The following is a 21,140-nucleotide window of genomic DNA, read 5'->3' as shown; positions in this document are numbered from 1 at the left end:
GCAAAGTTCTTTCGACGCTTCGCTCGCCTATTCAAGCCACCCTAAGACTATATGTCTATAGAATCAAACTTGACAAAAACACATATATATTTCCTAGAAAAAATAATCAAGTCAGACAACTAGAATATATCTATCCTAATCGCGCGTGAATCTATTCTCCGATGTCCGAATTCAAGAACTTACTCTACTCAATCCTATATGCAATCTATAGTTTTCACTTTCAAGTTCAACTATAAATTCGTAAATAGTACTCTATTGTTAGCTACGCAATAGAATAATTAAGTGCAAGATTGAATAAACAAATTAGTATGATAAAATCAAGCAAAACAATCAACCGTCAAATTACTATAGTCAAGAACGACCCATAACCCTAGAATAATGAGGTTCTTAGCCACTCATGTTCACAACAATAATTAAAATATTGTTTTCAAACATAAAAGTTATGAATACTAAATGAAGGATGGAAGAATTGATGACAATCGTGCTCCTGAGGGTTTCGTACTTGTATTTTTCTCTCAAAGTGGTGTCTCCCCCTCCAAAATAGATTTATAACTTGCTTTTATACGAGTTGGGGCGTCTTGGGTCGAAATAACCAAGTCCCGAACGAAATAGGACAAGTTCCTGTCACCCAGCACCCAGGGTAGCGTGCGGCGCTAGCCCTGGCGCTGGGAATTCTGAAAACTGCGCCACAGATAACGCCCCACACTACCCTGGGTGTTACACTGTCCAAATTTTTCACTTTGTTCCCTTTTTGCTTCAAATCGTGCACCTTCGTCCCACATTATCTCCGGATGACTCCTACACATAAAAATACCACGAACTAACAAATTATTACATTACACATCCGAAATTTATGAAACATGAGTAAAATGCGAGGCAATATGCTTATAAATATACATACTTTAAGCCGAATATCACTTATGGTGGAGTCTTGGCGACTGAGAATAGGTAGATCACACCACCTCCAAGGACAAAAGGATGCTATTGTTCCATTATCAGTCTTTTGGCTATTGCCACAGCTAGCTTTGAATGGAATCGAAGAAGGATTCCATTTTCCAGGACATATCGCGTTTTTTTACCAAGATTTTCCAACATCATTGAAGAACACCTCTACTGCAATGGTCTCATTGTTTATTGGCATCGCGTTCTATTTGGGGAACGTGTTGATTGATCTGGTTCAAAGACAATCAACCATGACAATATCAATGATGGAAGAATGGACAATGTCTTCTGGCTCTTCATTTATTTCCTTGTGGTTGCTTCCTTTTACAAGTACAAAAATATGGACGACAAACCAAATGATATGCCCAGTAAATGAAAGGAGTACTTATTAGTATAATTTAAGAAGCATATACATCTGTCATAGTGTGAAATATTGTGCTTTATTCAGTTATACATGAGTTGATAAGCTCTTAGGAAAGAGAGCAAATGAGTTCTTTAAATAAGTGAGAAAATACAGGCAAAAGGGCGTAAATTGGTGCAAAATTATCGGTTAGCAACTTTGTTGCTGTGCAATGTCAAAATAGATAATGCAAGATAAGATAATAGCTTTGGACTTGAGTTGACTCCAGATAATGAAGTCCACAGAACTACAAGCACATATACCAAGTAAATGATGGATTCTGAAAAGGAACAAACTTTCAAGATTAAACCATTCTCTTATACTTTGGCCAGGACAGGATAGAAGAATTTACAGATGAACTATTCAATTTGATTTAAGTGGCTACAGATTACACCACCCACTTATTAACCATGTTTGCTGGAACATGGCAGCAAGCACCAACTTTAAAGAAAGATGTTTCCCTGAACATGTGAATGCTCAACCACTATAAGATGCATGAACTGACCGAGCCATGATAGGAGCAAAAATGGCCCTCAGCGAGGACACGAAGTAAAACAGAAAAAGAAAATTGTGCTGGCGGATAAGAAACATATGGACTAGCTAATGCTGCATTCGGAATTTTCTCCCTCCTCACCATCTGAGAATCCTAACACAAAAGCGCCTCCCCCTTCATCCTCGTCACTATCAACATCCTCCGAATTTTCTCGTCTCTCAATATAAGCCAGTGCTTGCCTCCTGTGCAGACGTAAAACATGCATTATCATGTCTGGGGTGAGTGTAACCCTTGAGTGGTCCTCTCGGCCTCGCCTATTAGCTTCCATTATCTGCTTAGATCAAGACAAAGTGGAGAAATCATAAGTCATCAGGTATTAGACAAACATAAAAACTTTAACAGAAGTACTAGGATTTGCACCTCTTGAACATCAGGAGGCAAAGGAGTAACATCTTTGGATGTGGGAGCCCAAATCTTTATGGTCTTTTCTATTCCACATGTAGCAAGAACAGGGATACAGGGATGGGGCTTAAGCTGATTTACAATGTGCCTATCACCGACCATCAAGCGGACAAGCTTGGCGTCCTTTTTCTTCCAGATAAATATATGCCCACAATCAGACCCGGTCAATACATATTCATCATTCGGACCAAAGAAACTCACTCCTTTAACTGTCTGTGAATTTCTGTGTCCTGAATAAACCTGTGGTTTTTCCAACTTGTCCAAGTCTTCACCTTGCAAAGACAAAGGAGCCGGACTCAATCCCATGTTCTTCTGAAACAAGTATATCAGTTCGTCATTGTATGAAACCAGCAATTCACTTGTGTTTGAGTAAGTCAGTGCTGTAATATGAACATCATTTGTCTTAATCAGGTGATGAGGACAAAATGTGTTGATTGGCCTATCCGAACTGGTTCTTGCATCCATTTGGTACATTCTGATGTCATATACACGCGCATATTCATCGGAACCTCCTACAGCAAAGTAGTTAGGATTTCTTGGGTCTATCACAATGCCATTCAACCTTATGCTGCTCGAGTGTTTATTGTTTTCCGCAAATGACGAGCAACGTAAAAGCTTCGAGGAAGAATTACTGCGCAGATCATACTGCACAATAATGCAAGTCACGGCAAAATAACATGAAAAGAGAACAATGTAACAAGTAAAGAAGCGCGTGGCGACCTACGTGTTGAACAAAACCATCTTCACCGCAGCTATAAAGTATGTAGGGACTTCCTGGTTCCACAGCAAGCTTATGTACACGACCTTGGTGCTTTCCTACTCTTTTTGTTTCTACCCGACCATTCTCCAGCAATAAACCAAGCCTCACCTGCAGCAGTGCTTGCAATACGTTGAAAATAAGCACATAGGAGTCAGAGCCACAATCATCTTCTTTGGCCTTTGTCAAATTAGAGATATGAAGCAGCAGACTCAGCAGGTCTAAAGTATCGCTTCATTATACAGAAACTACAGCTGAATGTATATATATGCAGATAACAAATGTGTGTAAAATTATACTTGGACAAAAGAAAATGTCGCATTTAAATACTATTGCCAGAACCATTCAATAAAGCATTTGCTCTATGTTTCCTGTCTCGCATGTTCCATATATTATAGTGCGTAAGATGGCAAACATACCTGACCATCAGCGGATGCAGTTACTATTTTACGATCATCCGTGAAGGGCATGAACTTTGCCTGGAATATATTGTCCATGTGACCTGATGGATAAGACAACTTTGAGGTTCTCGTTGCCCAGTCCCATTGTATCACTCTTCTATCATCAGAACCCGAGACAAGAACATCACCGGTGGCATTGAAGTCTATTGTGTTTACACATCCTTCATGACCAGTTAACTTGCCATATAAATCCAGTCGCTTGACCATAGCCTGACCCACAATTATACAAAAGGAACTCTCTCAGTGGCTCACAATGTATGTTCATGAATTTGCAAACACCTTAGACAAAGCAGAATAAAATTTCACCTAGATTTTGAATTACCTTCACATCAACGTGAAATTTTTTGCATATAAAAGTACGACATTACACGAACATAAGTAGCAGCAGATACTGTCATTAAAGCATATGAAAGGCATAGTTATTTATTTATCCTTTTGATTTTTATTTTTTTTTATAAGGTTATTTAAAGATAAATAGTATCAATATTTATCTTCAGTATTTATCGAATAAATTACCTCATGGATCTGAATTACCTTCACATTAAATGTTAAAACTTTGCATATTAAAGTATGACTTTTATACGAAAAATAGCAGTAACAGAGACTAGATCATTACAGAGTATGAAAGGCGTCATTATTTATCTATATTGGCATACTGTAAGTCACCAAAATCTCACATCAGATATCGCTATCGGGAAGGAAACTGATTAAACAAACTCAAAATTCTAGTCCCCAAGTCCCCAAATATTCTGAAATTCATAGAGAAAAAAAAACCTTAAGTCCATTCTACTAAATGCTAGGTTGTTAGAAAGTGGCAACTAAGAATAAACTTGTCAGTGTCAATCCCCAAAAAAAAAATTGTAGGTAATAATCTAGTTGAAGTTTTAATGCTTGATGGAATACTTAATATGTCACCATTACATCAGTTAGCCCTCATCTCTGAGCTAGTTGAATCAGTTATAATAGTCATCTGTAAGAGATGAGTTTAAATGGATTTTTATTTAATGTGTTTTGCTTGTTGCTTTATTTTTACCGTTCCTTAAGCGATATATCGGAAACAACCTCTCCGCATCTGACTTTATGGGTAGGGGTAAGACTGCGTACACACTAACCTACCCAGACCTCACATGTGTCATTTAGCTGGGTTTGTTATTGTTTGTTGTACAGAGCCGACTGGGTTTGTTATTGTTTGTTGTACAGAGCCGACCCAACTTGTTTGGGACTGAGTCGTAGTTGTTGTTTTGTTAGTAGTAGTAGTAGTATTAGTAAGTAGAGTTCAAGTGCTACCTGACCATACTAAAAAAAAAGAATTTGATCAAACTAGAGAAAGTATTCATATACAGTTCAATCAGCGGGAAAAATCACATTTTTTCGCTCCCATAAGACCCAATAACAAAAAAAAATCAGACCCAAAATAACAAATCCAAAGATATGATGATTTTAGCTGAAATAAAAGTGGGGGAATAAATCAAACCTCAGAAGCAGAAATTCGGCGAGAGAATTTTCTGGGCTGAGAAAACCCAATTTCTCTTTTATAAAACTCCATTAAATCATCTCCACCAGAAACCTTGTACACCTTCTCCATCTCTCCTTAATCAATCTACTGTGTATAACTCCTTTTCTACTATAGAAATTGAAGTTTTGGGATTTGGTAGAGTAGAAATTACTAAAACCATGACATTTTCTTAAAAGCTAGTAGGAAATTATTATATGTATTTGTGTTAAGTGTTTGCTTTTTAAAAAAAAAAAAAAGAGAAACAGCAAAAGTTGTAACAGTAGGGGACGCTTGGATAATTGACACATTGCATTTGCAGGTATGAGACACGCCTAGATTTTTGAGATAACATCTCCATTTTACACCAAATTTCAGTGTAGTTTTTCAGGATACCACTGGTTTCGTTTGCCTTTCGGGGGTATTCAACAGTTTTCATACGACGTCGTACGCTTTCTCCATCTTTCTTTTTTTTGTTTGTTTAATTAATACTTCATCTTATCTCAAATATTACTGGTTTTGATCAACTTAATTTGTTCCCAATATTTAAGGTTAAGAAATAAGAAGCATACTTTTTATTGTAAATTAAATGAGGCATGGGAGAGAGATAAAGGTATTTTAGACAAATTTTTTATATAATTAAAGCTATTAAATTCAAGGTGTATATCCTCGAAAAATTTAAATTTATTTCCTTTAATAAATTATCCAAAGTAGCCTGCATCTCTTAAAGCAGAAGAAAAGAAAATCATTATTATATTAATTTAAAAAATAATCTTCTAAAGTGTGATTAGGATGGAATATTTAAAGTGGACTATCTCCACTTCCTTTCCACTTGCTTCGTGGGATTCCTAGTGGAATTTATCCAATTAATCTTCCTGGCCTTCCCAAACATATTTTTGATACGAAATAAACCTCTCGCAATAGAGAAAAGATCAAAAGTTTGTCCCTTCGATCACCCTCCCTTAAACTTAAATTAATCGAGAGATTAACCTATACTACATTTTTTTTAAATCGAAACCCTAACTAAAGATGGAATTCTATAACTAAACAATTCAGTTGAGAACTCGTAACTAGTTTAAGGTCAACTAATGATTTGATATATATATATATATATATATATATATATACCAACATGATTTACATGGCTTTTGCCTTGGTTTTACCATTTGTTTTTATTCTCTGTTTCATAATTTTTCATGTAGTAGACTAGTACCTTCAAGTAACTTTATAATCCTAAGCAATGAATCATTATTTTTCAAGTTCTCCAATATAAGACGCTTCTAACACTATAAGCTACATTTAAAATCGGTATGTAAATCTTAGCACGCCTAACAATATTGGACCTAAAATAATGTACCGACATTAATGAAACTTAATCACAACTAATTACTATCACCTTTATAAATTTGTCTTCTATTGTGCTCTATATTCTATATCAACGAAGTTGTGATTATTCAAATTAAGAAAAAATTTTAGAGAGTTCAAATATGCAAATCGTAATAAAGAATGAGATTTTAGGCAAATAGTTTGAACTCCCTAAAAGTTCCTCACATTGAAAAAGTGGTAAAAAGCCAGAGAGTATCAGTTTCGAACATTTTGGCGAAAACGTCATTTTAGAAAGAAAAGGGAAGTACATCGGCGGTCTCTAGATTTGTTAATCATAAATCTATTTACAAATCAATCACGTGTCTATGTCTCATCTACGAACGTTTAATTCAAGAATCCTTAAGTTAAAAGATAGAGTGAAATATTCGGAAAGTTAATGAAAGAGACGCCTAGTTGATAAATTTATTTGAGAAATATATATTTTTAGTTGTTCCGAAAAATAATAGCCAATAATATATATATATATATATATATATATATATATATATATATATATATATATATATACTTTTTTGATTCACAAATGCAATTGGTTTTGGTCAATCGCTCAATTTTGTATGTTGGCTCAATTTATTTCTCAGAAACACACTCGTGTTACGAGAGAAAAGTGGCACACTCCTGTCAATTTCCATTGTGCCCCTATTCTTTTTTTAAAAAAAAAAACTCGACAAGAGGTGGTTAAATTAGACTGTAAAAAATGAATATTCATCGAATTTATTATTTCTGCATTTATTATTCAGATATCTAGTTTCTGAAGAAGTATCAAATGAGAATCTAAATGCACAAGCAGAAAATTTCAATTTCTGAGTCATGGACCTCATTAGCGAGCTAGAATATGTTTGATCCCATGAAAAATAAGAAAAGCTAATACAGTAGTTATTTAATTCAAATCTACTAAATTTGACCATTTCATTTATCAAAGTTTGGCGATTCCAAAAAAGGAAATTCAAAGAGATAATTCTATTATTACAACAATCTGTAGAGACTCACTAAATGTATACAAGGAGCATGTATTTGCTGATTCTGTAAATTTGCCTCCACAAAAGAATGAGACACCCTTAAGATAAATGCTATATAAAGACTTCCTCTTTACAATTAACTTATTCGTGTTTGAAAAATAATATGTAAAGGATTTATAAAGAAAAATTTACAGATCTCTTCTTTAACAACTAACTATGGCCATAAGCAGAGCCCAGTTTCATACCACTATACTGAAAGATTATGTGTGCCAACTTTACAATTCTATGCTAAAACCAGCTGCTTCATCAACAGAAAGTGCGCAATAATAGTCAGCCAAAATTGGGTCCTTCGAAAATCTTTTCCCTGGATATAGAAACTCCTCTTTTCTGTGGAATTCCCCGGAAAAAAATAAGGGAAAATAAAGGTTATGTACTAATCCTCATCATCTGCTAATGCAGCAAAAGAGAATGGCTTGAACTTATAACCATCGCCGTGATAGAACTTGTTTTGGAATTCCACCCAATGAAGACGCAATGCATGAAGGAATGCGCTAAGAGTCTCCATCATGAGTAGTATAAAGGTTGTGGCGAAGGCGAATACTGCCAGCCCAATTAGCCGTATGATCAGGCTATCATACCTGCAATTATTAAGCATCTAGTCCTCAGGTACATTTGATAGCTATGATGTCGAGGGCAAAATGTTAAACAACACAATCAATTTGTACAGCCATATTTTAGCTATGGTGCATAAAACAAACCACTACCATCATAGTACACATGAGGAAGTGCTCTTGCCCTCCCCATTCTCCCACAACTTGCCCCACCCTATGTTGCGTGGACTCTCCAAAATACTGCCGCACCCCTGTCGGATCCTCCAACAATATACTACTTTTGGAGGATCCGACATACACCCGGCAACATTTTCGGAGAGTCCGAGCAACATAGGCCCCACCCCCCTTCCAAAAGAAAAACAAAATTAGAGAGACACAAGGGCAAGAAGAAGCACTGATGTGGTCTTCACTGTCATGTCATTTCATTAGAAAATGCCACAACATTCACCTAAAAAGGAAAAAGATTTCAACAAAATTGTATATCAATCAATTCATGGTAGAAGAGAGACCTAGTTTTAGGTACCAAAAGAATAAGAAAGCCTTTTGATTCCAAATCAAGTTAGTACTCAATTACGGAATAAATGTGCTTCCTATTGATGCATAGAAGTACCTCACGCACTGACACACATACAGGAGCATGCATATTGTCTAGATAAAGAACCTTGATGCATTGGTCCAGTCACCACACATCATAATAATATATAAGCACCAGATATCATGGCATTGCACAGGACTGTGCATATTGTCTAGACAATTTTTTAATTGTTTGCATACATATATTGCTATAATTAAAAGCGGAGAATATTTTAAAGAGCTATTTTTAGGCAAAATAGAAAAGAGATATATCTAGGACATAGCGGGTTAAAGTTAAGATACTGGCGTTTAGTAGAGACCAAAGCAGAATAACAAATTTAGCCCTAGGATTTGTAAGTTTATAGTGGAACATGGTAGCAAATATGCATTTAGAACCTGAGCAGAGACCATGGTAATTACACTAGCTTTATTAATCGTACGAATGATGCATTGTCCATTTTTCATGCTTCCACTTTTCACCATAGTCTAAATAAATGCCAATTTTACCTCTCCTCTGTGACTTCCTTCAATGAGTACAAGACAGCAGATATTCTTGTACACAAAATACTTCAGTATAAGACTAAGAATAGTTTGGATGAGATGTTGCTAAACAGATAGAGCCATTGCATAAGAGAACTGAGCTAGTTCCGAGGGAGTTACTTGTTCTACCTCCAAATCCATACTATTGCAAAGAAAATTTGAGTAACCAAATGTATTCACCAGATTCATGATTCAACAACTTGACATTTTAACAGAAGTAAACTTCGAACTTTACTATTAACATCCATGAAGACACTAAGCGATGTCTAAACAAGGAAATTCTGAACAGCAAAAAAGCTAAAAGTCGTGGAATCTTACCCCCAAGCAAGGAGGAGAACTTTCTCATAGAACACAGTAGACAATTCAGAATGAGCCAAACTGCACCAACATCACAGATATCAATTTGGTAGAAACGTAAAACAAGTTGCTGTTAATGACAAAAAAAAACAAGTAAAAATGAAGGATATACCTCAAAGCCCACAGCCGAAGGTATGATGCAGTGTTAGAGACGGCACCCAGAACAAACTCAATAGAGTGTATCATTTGATGCACAAAAACCTCACTAAAATTGAACTCCTCATGGTGGTGTTGCCTCGCAGAGTCTGGTTCCTCATAAGTATCCACCTCAGATGTTCCAAGAAGGCCATAAGTTCCGCCTTGAAATCTCTGAGAATCATAATAAGGTAGCCCAAATAACCATAAGAAAAATGTCAAAAGAAAAGACAAACACTTCTGGTTTGATGATTAAAAAAATTATTATATAGCCAAAATTGAATAAACCAGTCTTGCCCAAGTAAACTTTGGGAGGATTGGATCATGACCCTTTTAGTGACTCAACTTGTTTTAATTCAATTTAGTCAATCTGCCCATTGGGAACCCTAAATTCCAAACCTCTCCTCTTCTCTACAAAAGAATTCCCTCCACTCAACGACCACAAACTGACTCTTAGGAGAAACAAGATTACATCCTCAATGATTCCATTACTTGTGCCCTTTTAAAAGAAAATTGATTATCCATTCCTTTATACTTTCCTCTAGATCATCAAGATAGTACATTATTCAATTCATTGTGAAGGGTGAGAAAGCAAAAGCAACCAAATGTACTTACCTCGGTGTAAAGTCTCTTCAAAATAAAAGGTTTTGGGAAAAGCATCCATGGAACAGCAACAAGTGCTAAAAGCAGCAATACTACCTGCAATAATAATTGTTAAACAAAGAAGCAAGGGACGAGAGATTTTCAAGGGTTTGTTCCATTTATGGATTGTGGGTGAGGGGGGATTATGGATGCTAAGATAATCAATTGTTTGGTTGTCTATGTAGAGTTCGATTATGGATGAAATAATAAAATCCTCCCACCCCCGCAACCCACCCCCAAGTACTGGATAAATTATCCCTAGGGAAGAAGCAAACAAAAGTTATCCTATGATATCAAATGGTTTTTTTTTACTCCACAGATTTCTCTCTCCCCTTCCACCCACACACTGCCACCAACCTTTTCTTTATTTTCTTGTTTGTATTGCTTTTAATTAATGTCGAATAGCTTTTAACAAATATACAGAGATACATTATCATGACTAATTCTTCATTTCAAATTAATCCTTATTCTATAAGTTATTTAATGCATTTATGCCAAGGAAATTCGTCGCAGAGATTTAAAATCCTTGTACCAAACATGGGACACAAGCGTTACAATCTTATCCATATTCCATTAATTAACATCATATCCTACAATGTAATCCGGTGGTATTAAAGTTTTACCTTATCACGTCTGCAGATCAAATGAACCCTAAGAGCAGAAGATTAGAAAGAGATGCAATGGCACATACCTGAAGCACACTCTGGCCCCAAAACAACTGGTTTTCACCAAGAGCCTCGAAAGGACTTAGGAACATATAAATCATAACATGGTAGAGATCTGCCTGAGATCCAGTGCACCATTTAACAACAATGAGGAGAGACAGGTACCCAAAAAGGCTGTTGAGAAAGATCACTTGTGGCACAAACTGATACCTGATAACAAATCAATGGAATAAATAACTTCAACGAGAAAACCATCAAAAGGGGACAGAAGAAAAGGGAATACGCACTTAATATCAAGTGTGTTGTTGAAGAAACGTGCGTTGAAGTAACTTAATATAATTCCGAGGTTCATCTGTGCCACACCCAACAAAATAGACATCTTCATCTTAAGGGAGTTCAAGAAAGGAAGCTCCGAACGGCTACCTCTCCAGCTTGGATCCACACCAAAAGGATAAGGATCACTGTATTTTATTAAACCGACTGTATATGCGTCACTGTAAATACAAACATCAAAATCCCAGTTAAAAAATTGCAAATGTAAAAAGGCTAGCTGGAAACGATGCATTAAAATCTAACTCAAGCTATACGTGCATTCAACGATTGGGAGGCAAGAGTAAGGTGCCAGTATAGACGAACGATATGTAACCGTCATAAACGTTATTTTGTTTTATCTAGTAACCATCATAAACATTATTTGAGGAGCAATATCTGAATATGTCCAAGAAATATGGAGAAAATGATTGTTTGATTGCATTACTACAGTGTCTTGTACCTGACCGGAAAGCAGTGGGGCTACTTAAAAATATGTAGAAATCAAATAGAAACTTAGCCAATCTTCACCGTAAGTACATAACAATATAAGAAGCCTGACTAAGAAAATCCCAAAATCCAAGCGATTGAGGCATTAACCTGACTCTGAGATCAAATTATTAGAAACATCCAAAGAACCTCGACTACTTGTAGTTATAAGTAACCTGTTATGGTCGTAATGAATTGAAGGCTTAATCACAAAATCAAAAACAGATTTTAAATCCTGCGCAGAAGTGGAAACAAAAGCTACTCTTCCCCATCTAGAACCCCCGAAACCCCAAACAAATAAATAAAAGAAGAAAGAATAGTTTATTTCTCATCTAGGATTTAATAACATAACTTAAAGTGTAGCCAAAGCAACCACTTCTTCGCTCTTATTTACATAGTTGAAAATGTCCTTTGCTATCCTTTTAAAGGTCTGGGCGAGGAGGCTTTTTTTAATCAAGTAATAAGGTCTGGGTGAGGGAGCTTAAAAAATGCAAATCACAGTCTTGACCAGAAGCACATAAGAGATTGCATTATCATTACTTTTGACAAATCACAAAGCGAAGTACTCTAAATGGAAATTTAACAAGGTTATAATTCATACCTGCATGAAGCATCTCGGCATTTGTATGCAGAGCCACCAAATATGCGAAACGGAACAGAGAAGAATTCATTATATATCAAGCCACAGTAAATTGAGAATATTGACATTAAGAGGAGTACATAGCGACCGCCAAAGAGCATCTCCATAAAGCTGCCCAGTTTCTGCCAGAAAATTTTATTTGATCACATAAGGAATATATAATTGCATAATTACTGATGTTAAGTACTCCAAGAGAGAGGTTGAAACTATGAGAGGACATACTTGAGAGCTAAGCTTGCTTTCCTTAGAAATAAGAACTAATGCTCCCAACAGCAAGCAAATTCCATGACCCCAATCTCCAAACATCACCGCGAAAAGGAAAGGGAATGTAACAATGGTGTAAACAGCAGGATTTGCCTCCTGGTATTTAGCAACACTGTCAATGTAGACATTAGTAAGTGCTTTTGTTTTCAGAAGCAACAGAAGACATGTATATTTCAATTTGACAAAAAAAAATAGATTCTACACTTGATCTTAACCAAACAGGCCAGAAAGGTATAAGAGATGGAAAATGATTTTTCATATATGATTTAAGGAAAACAAATGAAAATGAAAATTTTATTTGAAGAGCTGAAGCATCCCAAATTAATAGCATTACACGTAAAAAGAACAAAGAAAGGGGAGAAAACAGGACTCTCTGTTTTAAGTATATATCATTTTGCCTCAGGCATAATAAACACCTTACTTCAAATGTCAGTGTCTGAACTAAAGGAAAAGGAGGAAAAAAAAATTCCAGCCATATACGCATCAAAATCAGTAACACTCTAAAGGAGATGACGTGACCCATGAGTCCATAAATGACTGAATCATATAGACACACATAAACCAAGTTAAATCAATTTCAGATGGACAAGCTGCTGCCACTAGATTCGACAAGGAATCATGTAAAGAAGAATGTCAACGATTCTATCCCCAGAACTTAACAGCATCACCTAACTCATTACATTGTAAATCAGTTTCGCAGATAACTAAATGCTACTATACATTTACTTACCCATACGCATCTACAATTTCTTGATATGCATTTGTGAAACGGTTTGTCCTGAAGTATGTTGGAGGTGAATCTACAGCACCCATCACATGAAATACAATTCCCACTTGTGAGTTGCTATCAATTGTCGCACGTTGCAAAGCCTCTTGTATCTAACGTGTCAAAAGCATGTACGTGGTAATACTATCATAAATAATGCATATGGAAACAGTATATGTAAATGCTAACATAAATAACATAAAAGAAGAGTACCTTAGTCTTTGCAAATATTGGACACCAGCCCTCTCCAACTAGACACTTCTTTGTGACATCAAAATTCAGCATATTTAATGTATCATAAACAGCCTTTTCCCTTCTAACCTAGAAAAAAGAGTTAGAGCATTCAACTCGTATTTCAGGGTCACATAAAGACTTGCTCTCACAAGCCACTAATTAAACTATATTATAAAAGTGACAACTTATACTGTTGTCGTCACTCTTACCATGTTCATCCATTTTGTGAGGTGAAATCCAATAGACGTTAAAGCTTTATCTCGATGACGTAATCCAACATCCAGAGTGGTTTCCAATTCAGATAGATGAGACAAAACCTGCACTCAAGATGTTATCCCACTAGTCTTACTTTAGGACAGGGCAGTTGAAAATGATTACAATCGATATAATATACGTACATAACAATATACAAAAGAGAGCTAGGGTTAGACTCATCGAACTGGTGCAATGTGAAAGCTACATCACATAGTGCTACTGCTAGTGATTGTACAACCAATATATTGGCCATTTTTCCATGTATACTTTGTTCGGTGCATAATATGACCTCAGATATACATTAAAACACAAAAGATACTAGACAGAAGAAAAAGAAATTGTTCCATATCCTGCTAGCAGCTAAGTTGCTCGGACTCGGGTGCGGGTGTCCAATACGGGTGCAGATCTAGAGGTCAGATCCTTCATGATCTAAATTTAAAGATTCGGGGGTACGGATCCAAGTACGGATACGGGTGCGGGGATTCGGCTAATTATAATTCAATTATTTAAAAATAGAGTTATAAAAATATGTTTAAATTATGAGACATGTGAAAAACTTACAAGGTATTCCGAGAAGGAGAAAATATTGAACAAGAGTAGAATTTTAGGAGATAAAAGGAAAAGGACTGACATAGAAATTTATATATACAAGGTATTCCATTTTCTTCCATATCACCCTAGCTTTTGATTTGTTTTCAAAAATCATAGTATCTGTCCCAAATTTCTCCGTTGATTTTGGTCAAAGTACCCAAAATCGGTTGACCAGATCCGACACGGATCCCACACCCATACCCACACCCACGTCGTGTCGACACGGGTGCGGCACTGAAAGTGAAGAGTCCGAGTAACTTAGGCTAGCAGTATATCCCAAGGTACACTGACTGGTTTAGTAAAACAAGTTCGTTCAATGATGATGTCTATGAAACTCTCTTCTAGTAATCAGAAAGATTGCATTAAAAAGTTAACCAACATACTTCTCGAGTTATTTGCCTCCTCTTGGTCATGTCTTCAGGAACAGGATAGCAATTAGCACCAAACGCCTCACATATTTTCAATATTTTTGTTCTCGCCTGCTCGCCCGAAAAGAATACTACGAAGACTATTTTCTCAACCTACAGAAGCAAAAATTGAGAGTTAACCACATAGTGTACTTGATAGTTAGCCATTTTCAATAAGCAAGGAGAAAAAGAAATAAGAATATGAATGGGAATTAGAGTATTGATGAAATCATACTAAAGTGAGAAGATAATTCATGGACAGTTTCCTTTATTAGGAAAAAGTTCTTAGTGCACCAGTGTACAGAACTATTTCCTGGCATTAACACAAGAACAATTTAGAAGAAAGAATGTAACCATTTCATTTGAGGTAGGATCCAAGATTTCTTCATCAGCAACTGCCTGGTGGAAAAGCATATTGCCCCTTGTTGCACGAAATAGCATTCTTTCAAATTGTAGAACTTTGGACTTGCAGATAATGCCACTAATAAATCTTACTCCAGATTGATTTGAAAGTTCTGGTTGCATCTCCTGAAGATTGAAAGAAACCTTATCTCAGATGCTTCATAGATACAGATAATCATTATCATGCACCGGATCAGTCTAACAGCAAGAAAGAATCAATTACCTGCTCAAGTAATGATGCTGTATCTGAATAGTTATGATTGGAGTACACGTTTTCATCTAATTCTGTCTCCTGAGCTGTTGTATGACTTCTACTTGAGACAAGGAAGTCACTAGCCTAAAATTTGCAGGGTTATAGTGAGCAGAAATGAGAATAGCTCTGAAAAGGCATATATTTCTCGACCATAAGAAAAAGTATGACTTTGGTACCTATTCTAGAACAGATTTGTCTATAAAGTTTGTTGAGTGGTTTGAAGTTTCAAACGCTTGAAGGAAACATAATTGGCAAGCACCATGTCAGGCATTAATAACACCAGATTAAGTATGAAAAACCAATTTCTCAACTAACAACGTTACTTGAGAAGCCATTAAAAGCTTAGCGCATAAATGCTGATTGATTAGAGCTAAAGCATTTAGAAATAAAAAACAGACCTCTGTCATGCTTTTTGAACTATAAAAGCATTACACCCTAATTATGGCTAAACAGTTCAATGCAAGGATAGAAGAAGCAAAATAGATGGACATTAATGCAAGCCAATACCTTGCACATGTATGCATAACAAATACATATGCATGACAGGCGTACACATAGTGATGAAATATCCAGAAAGCAGTATTAGTCAGACATGGACCAATTTCTCAAAATGTAAACGGAGCTCATTAATGCAACAGTAAGAAAGAGAATTTAAATTGTACCTTCTGTAATACCAGCTTAAACTCAAGCAACTCATTGTATGATTGCCTTAGCTTCTCGCTATTAGCATTCATTTCAATCAACTCATGTTCATGCTCTGCAAGTTGTATCTGAAATTCAGAATAGGTCTGCATGAGATTTACGAAAACCAAAAAAAGTATAAAAAGGAAAAATATCCAAAAGAAGAAGCATAAACACAATTTGGACAAGAAAGTAGGGTGTTCGTTTGTCAGCAAGAAGAAAAACACCTCCAGTTCTTCCAGTTCAATATCAGGTTGTGAAGCAGGACGCGGAGAAGGCAGCAGCCCAGCTTTTTGTATCTGATCTTTGAAAAATCGTAGTTTTCTTGACATCTCTGCGCATCTTTTTACCTATGAAAGATCATCCACGATTACAATGAAAAGATAATTATACACCACTGCACCATAAAATTCTGCAAATGCTTTTGATACTTCAGTAACTCCATACATATGTTAACCAAATTACATGCCAAATTCTGAGTCCAAGTTATTGACCTCCTCTTTGCCAGCAGAAACACTGAGGTATCACGCTGCTTTGGAAAATTAGTAGTCGTCAAGTACCTTAGGAAGGCAACTCAAATAGTAGAGTTCCCTTGAACTGCTTGAAAACTATTCAGTTCTTTTTTTAATATTTGCTAAGTGCAAAATCTGAATACTATTCACACTAGAATATGTTCAGAATAACCTTTAATTGGTCAATCAAAATATTACATCAAAATTTTAAAGCATATCCTTTTTAACAAATTTTGAAAAAGAAGTTTTCTGAAGAAAAAAAAAATAGAAAGAGACTAAAATGGATATAATAGACAAAAGAGGGGAGAATGGAGTCAAACAAGTGGAGAGATCAATGTAGTTGCTCTTATCGTTATGTTAGTTTATATCTTAGATGTTGAAGCTGGAAGCAGAGATGGGGACAAATATATGTTAGAACTTGAAGAATCAAGGTAGGTTGGCGTTTATATTTTAGCACTAATTATGCAACCAAAAAGGTGAAAACACCTATCTAGGGAGCTTCACTCTTTTCTCAGCACCAAAGGAATTTTAGCAATCAGATGTTTCATGTAACTAAGGTTGAATTTATAATATGAATTATCAATCACCATAGTAGCATCAATGCAGGATTATATGGAGGAGTTTATCTTAAAATCAGGTCAATCTTGAAGATAAAGAATAGCAACAACATTATTTACTTCAAACATTTTCAATATCCTACATATAACCTCAACATCACTGCATGCTACTATTACAATAACCTCAGTGTAACTTTACACTACCATTACAAGCTGAAATAGGACAAAGGTACTTCTTATCTTGACTTAAAGCAATTGACTTTCATCAACTCTCAAAGTTTTTCAGCAAAGTTAATAATGATTATGATTTGTCAAAAATACTGCTAACAATGATTAACAATTTAATAAATTAAGTTATTGACACAGACAAATTCCACTGAGGTAACAACATATAGAATATTCAACACAAAGATGTGATATTCACTATTAGTGTATACCTGGTTTACAAATGTTCTTTGAAAAGGACTCTTATCATCATTTAACTGCAAAAGGAAAACATAGATAGTGAGTTCGTTTCCCAGTTAACAATAACAAAGAAGGTGAAACAGACACAAAATACCAAACATTGTATTATAAGGCATAAGTAAAGACATCAATTTGCCACAACCAAAATCTAGTCAGAGAGATGAATAGTAATGACAGACTTATGGACTAAATCATGTGATTAGTAGTAAACCTGAAACATCAAGAATAAAGGAAAGGGCTATTCTACCCATCCTCCCCCCAACTCCAAAAGCAAAAACAAGCATAGAGAAATTTTCGTTACTTTAAGATATTGACTAAATCCATACAGACGTTGCACCAAGACAATTCAGTAGAAGGACATTACAGTCTGTTTTATTGAAATACACTTCATTTTGGCCCTTCAAGATCAAAACCTTTACTTTATGTAGTAAATATTTTATTAATGAAGGGAAACAAGCACCCGTATAACAACAACAACAACGACAACAACAACAACAACAACAACAACAACAAACCCAGTAGTTTCCCACAAGTGGGGTCTGGGGAGATGATCAAATTATTATCATGTAGTTTTCTTTTCTTTTTCTAAAAGGTTGGTTTTATCATGTACTTTTCTTGGTTAGCAACTTCTTAACAACAAACCATTTAGACAGAAAAAAACTAGAGTCTGTTTCACATAGATACCCAGATTTAAAGTTGAATCTATCTTTCAAATACTACTTCAAAAGAAAAAGCAACCCTGCCAACAACATTTTTTTGTTCGGAAGAAGCAGAGGCCAAAGAAGTAAGGGCGATTTGGAACAAAAGTTTGTACCCTGTCATAATTATCTTCCTGCAATACAAATAATGCATCTAATATCTAAAAATGAGTTGTTAGTTAGAGAGAAAATCAATTTATTCCTTGATGAAAATTTTGCGTAAACCAATTCCTTGGTATCTCTTTTCATTAGTATAATCAGAGGCAAACCCAAGAAATTTAAAATTCATTTATCTCCTTTGGAGATGCATTTCAGTAATTACGATAAGTATTACGCTAATAGGGATGTGTTTCGTCAAGCTTAGAGATCAAAAGAAAGTTCCAATATGTAGTCACTATTCCAGATGTGACAGTAGAAATCATCACAACTTGAAGGTTCGTAAGCTTTAAGCAGCTACGCTTTTTCAAACCAAATTCACAGGAAACAAAGTAAAAAGAATGCTGACTACTTCTCTTGTGCTCAGGCAAGATAGCAATTAACAATCTGTTCCAACTTAAGAGGCCTGATCACGAGTACAACCGAGGAAAAAGAGAAAGATCTCTCTTACAAGATCTTTTTGGACTCTAATATGTTATCATCTGCCATAACTCAACTTTACTGAGGGCAAAAGGTAAAGAGAACTACCTTATTTTACCATTTACAGCTGTTTCCATCTAGCTGACTTTGAACACTAAAACATTAGTTATATGTTTAGGAAGGTTGAAAGTTCTTGTTCAGATTAAAAGAATGGCAATGGTGAAGAGGCTTAAAGCATTTAAGGGCTTTGAGAGCATCAAAATCTGGTTATAGGTGGGTGGAGGGTGTTAACTTAATTACCAGCCCAAAAAGGATGAAGAAAAACTCTTGAGACACTTTTTTTTAAATAAGATGGGGGTAAAATTTGATTAATAAAGTACCAAGATGGTACAACAGTTACACCAAAAAAGAAGGCACGGACTATCTGACCGTTACATGCTTCTTCCTAAAATATCTAGGAAATGGTCAAGATATTGATCCATAACTCCCGAGACACTTGCTCCTAATCATCAGTCTTCTAATACTCCCCCCTCCATCCCAATTTATATGAACTCATTCCATTGCGATACCATTCTATTTATGTAGAACTTTCATAGCTTTCAAGAATTCCAATTAATTAAGCAATTCAACTTTTTACTTTGAATGTGATGTTTTCTCTATCAAAAGAAACTTCTTTTTATCAGTTTCTCTGTCAAACTAACTTAAACAGTATCCAATCAAATATCGTCATATAAAATAAAACTGAAGGAGTAGTGACGAAGACGAAGACTCTGAAAAAGATGAAAAGATTATTAAACACAATATCAACCAGATCTAGTAGCTAGAGGACTACTGCAAAGAAACTTAGTAGCCACCATTTCTAGCCATTTAAATCAGAATGTGATCAAAACTTATTCAACCTCAATCCCTTACTCACTCCAATCCCAATATTTAAGCTCACAACATATTGTACATATCAAGTCTAAATATTAAAAAAAAAATTATTAAATCAATTCTTAATCACCAATTGCACCAACATGACAAGTCCTCTCTACTACCAAAGGCGGAGCCAGGATTTGAAACTTATGGGTTGGGGATTCTAGTTTTATTAAGTAAGTGGGTTCTAAATTAACAATATGTACATTTCAATTGATTTACAAATACAGGATTTAAACCAAAGTTACTGGGTTTGGCAGCGCCCGTAACTCAGACGCTAGCTCCGCCACTACCAACAAAGAATAAATTCATATCAATGTCATAACTAATGTTCTAAAATCCGAGCAAATACATAGAATGTTATTTTTCTCAATTTCAAATGAGAAGAACAAAGGACTGAATCTCAATGGATCATAGCAAAGGAACAATAATAACCAGCTTAATACATAAAATTAGCATACAAATAAATAAAGTTGGTGCGATTAATTGAATTTAAATAATCACATCAACAAAGAAACGAGAGAGAGGTATAGATCTGTACATCACGGAACTGAAGAAGGCCAAGTTGGCCAAGGTAAGTAATAGCAGGGTGAGCCGACTCAACAGGAATGATGAGCTGTACAAATGTCATATTTTCTGAACGCATCAGATCCATTGGAGGCAAATTGTCTATGTACTCCATTTTCCATACACTGAACAAAAATTAGTGTAGAGAGATCCTATCTAATTCTTCTTCAGATCTGATCACAGAAAACACACACACTCACACTTTTTTTAAATCGTACTTTGTACGTTTCTCAGAGTTTTGTTATTAATGGCGGCACCGATTTTGGAATTTCAGTTCATTCGTATTTTATTTGCAGGGGGGCAAATGGTACTAACTGCCATTCGGTTTTTTCCTTTTATTTTTTTGAGTCTGAAGAAGGAGAGAGGGATGGACTATGGACTGGTAAAAATTAGAAAATTCAGATTATTAGAAATGAAATTGTAATATACTATACCTTTTAGTCGTTGGTCAAATGGTGTCATATCACATATGTATGTGATCTTAAAAAGGGGAAAAAAAAAAGGATATTATTCTATGCAGAAAATTAAAATGACTAGTGAGGTTTATATTTGGAGAGTTTTTTTTTTCCTTCACGAAAACAGGGTAGAAATTGATTTTCTTATGTAATGGATGAGAATTTTGCCTCTTGGATGTTAGTAAATGTTGAACTAAGGATTGGTGGTGATATTGAAAAAGTGAAAAAG

General features: G+C 35.4%; 2 protein-coding genes across 2 annotated transcripts; both read right to left on the bottom strand.

The window, feature by feature from the left end:
• Positions 1 to 1,638: 1,638 nt before the first annotated feature.
• On the bottom strand, positions 1,639 to 5,412 carry LOC104110164 (uncharacterized). The gene is made up of 5 exons (XM_018775610.3): positions 4,990 to 5,412; positions 3,474 to 3,725; positions 3,022 to 3,165; positions 2,256 to 2,942; positions 1,639 to 2,166 (listed from the first exon to the last, which is right to left on the bottom strand). Exons 1-5 carry the CDS (start codon positions 5,098 to 5,100, stop codon positions 1,939 to 1,941), a joined length of 1,422 nt encoding a protein of 473 aa, XP_018631126.1. The 5' UTR covers positions 5,101 to 5,412; the 3' UTR covers positions 1,639 to 1,938.
• Positions 5,413 to 7,333: 1,921 nt separating this feature from the next.
• LOC104110165 (V-type proton ATPase subunit a1-like) lies at positions 7,334 to 20,844 on the bottom strand. The gene is made up of 18 exons (XM_009619609.4): positions 20,431 to 20,844; positions 17,673 to 17,717; positions 16,394 to 16,516; positions 16,148 to 16,255; positions 15,456 to 15,569; positions 15,185 to 15,358; positions 14,807 to 14,944; positions 13,787 to 13,894; positions 13,557 to 13,664; positions 13,308 to 13,456; positions 12,536 to 12,689; positions 12,275 to 12,435; positions 11,163 to 11,369; positions 10,902 to 11,085; positions 10,184 to 10,267; positions 9,546 to 9,742; positions 9,395 to 9,454; positions 7,334 to 7,990 (listed from the first exon to the last, which is right to left on the bottom strand). The coding sequence occupies exons 1-18, from the start codon at positions 20,569 to 20,571 to the stop codon at positions 7,786 to 7,788; spliced, it is 2,460 nt and encodes an 819-aa protein (XP_009617904.1). The 5' UTR covers positions 20,572 to 20,844; the 3' UTR covers positions 7,334 to 7,785.
• Positions 20,845 to 21,140: the final 296 nt, after the last annotated feature.

The sequence above is a fragment of the Nicotiana tomentosiformis genome, chromosome 11, assembly GCF_000390325.3.
Source record: "Nicotiana tomentosiformis chromosome 11, ASM39032v3, whole genome shotgun sequence".
Classification (NCBI taxonomy): domain Eukaryota; kingdom Viridiplantae; phylum Streptophyta; class Magnoliopsida; order Solanales; family Solanaceae; genus Nicotiana; species Nicotiana tomentosiformis.
This window is presented reverse-complemented; position numbering and strand designations above follow the sequence as displayed.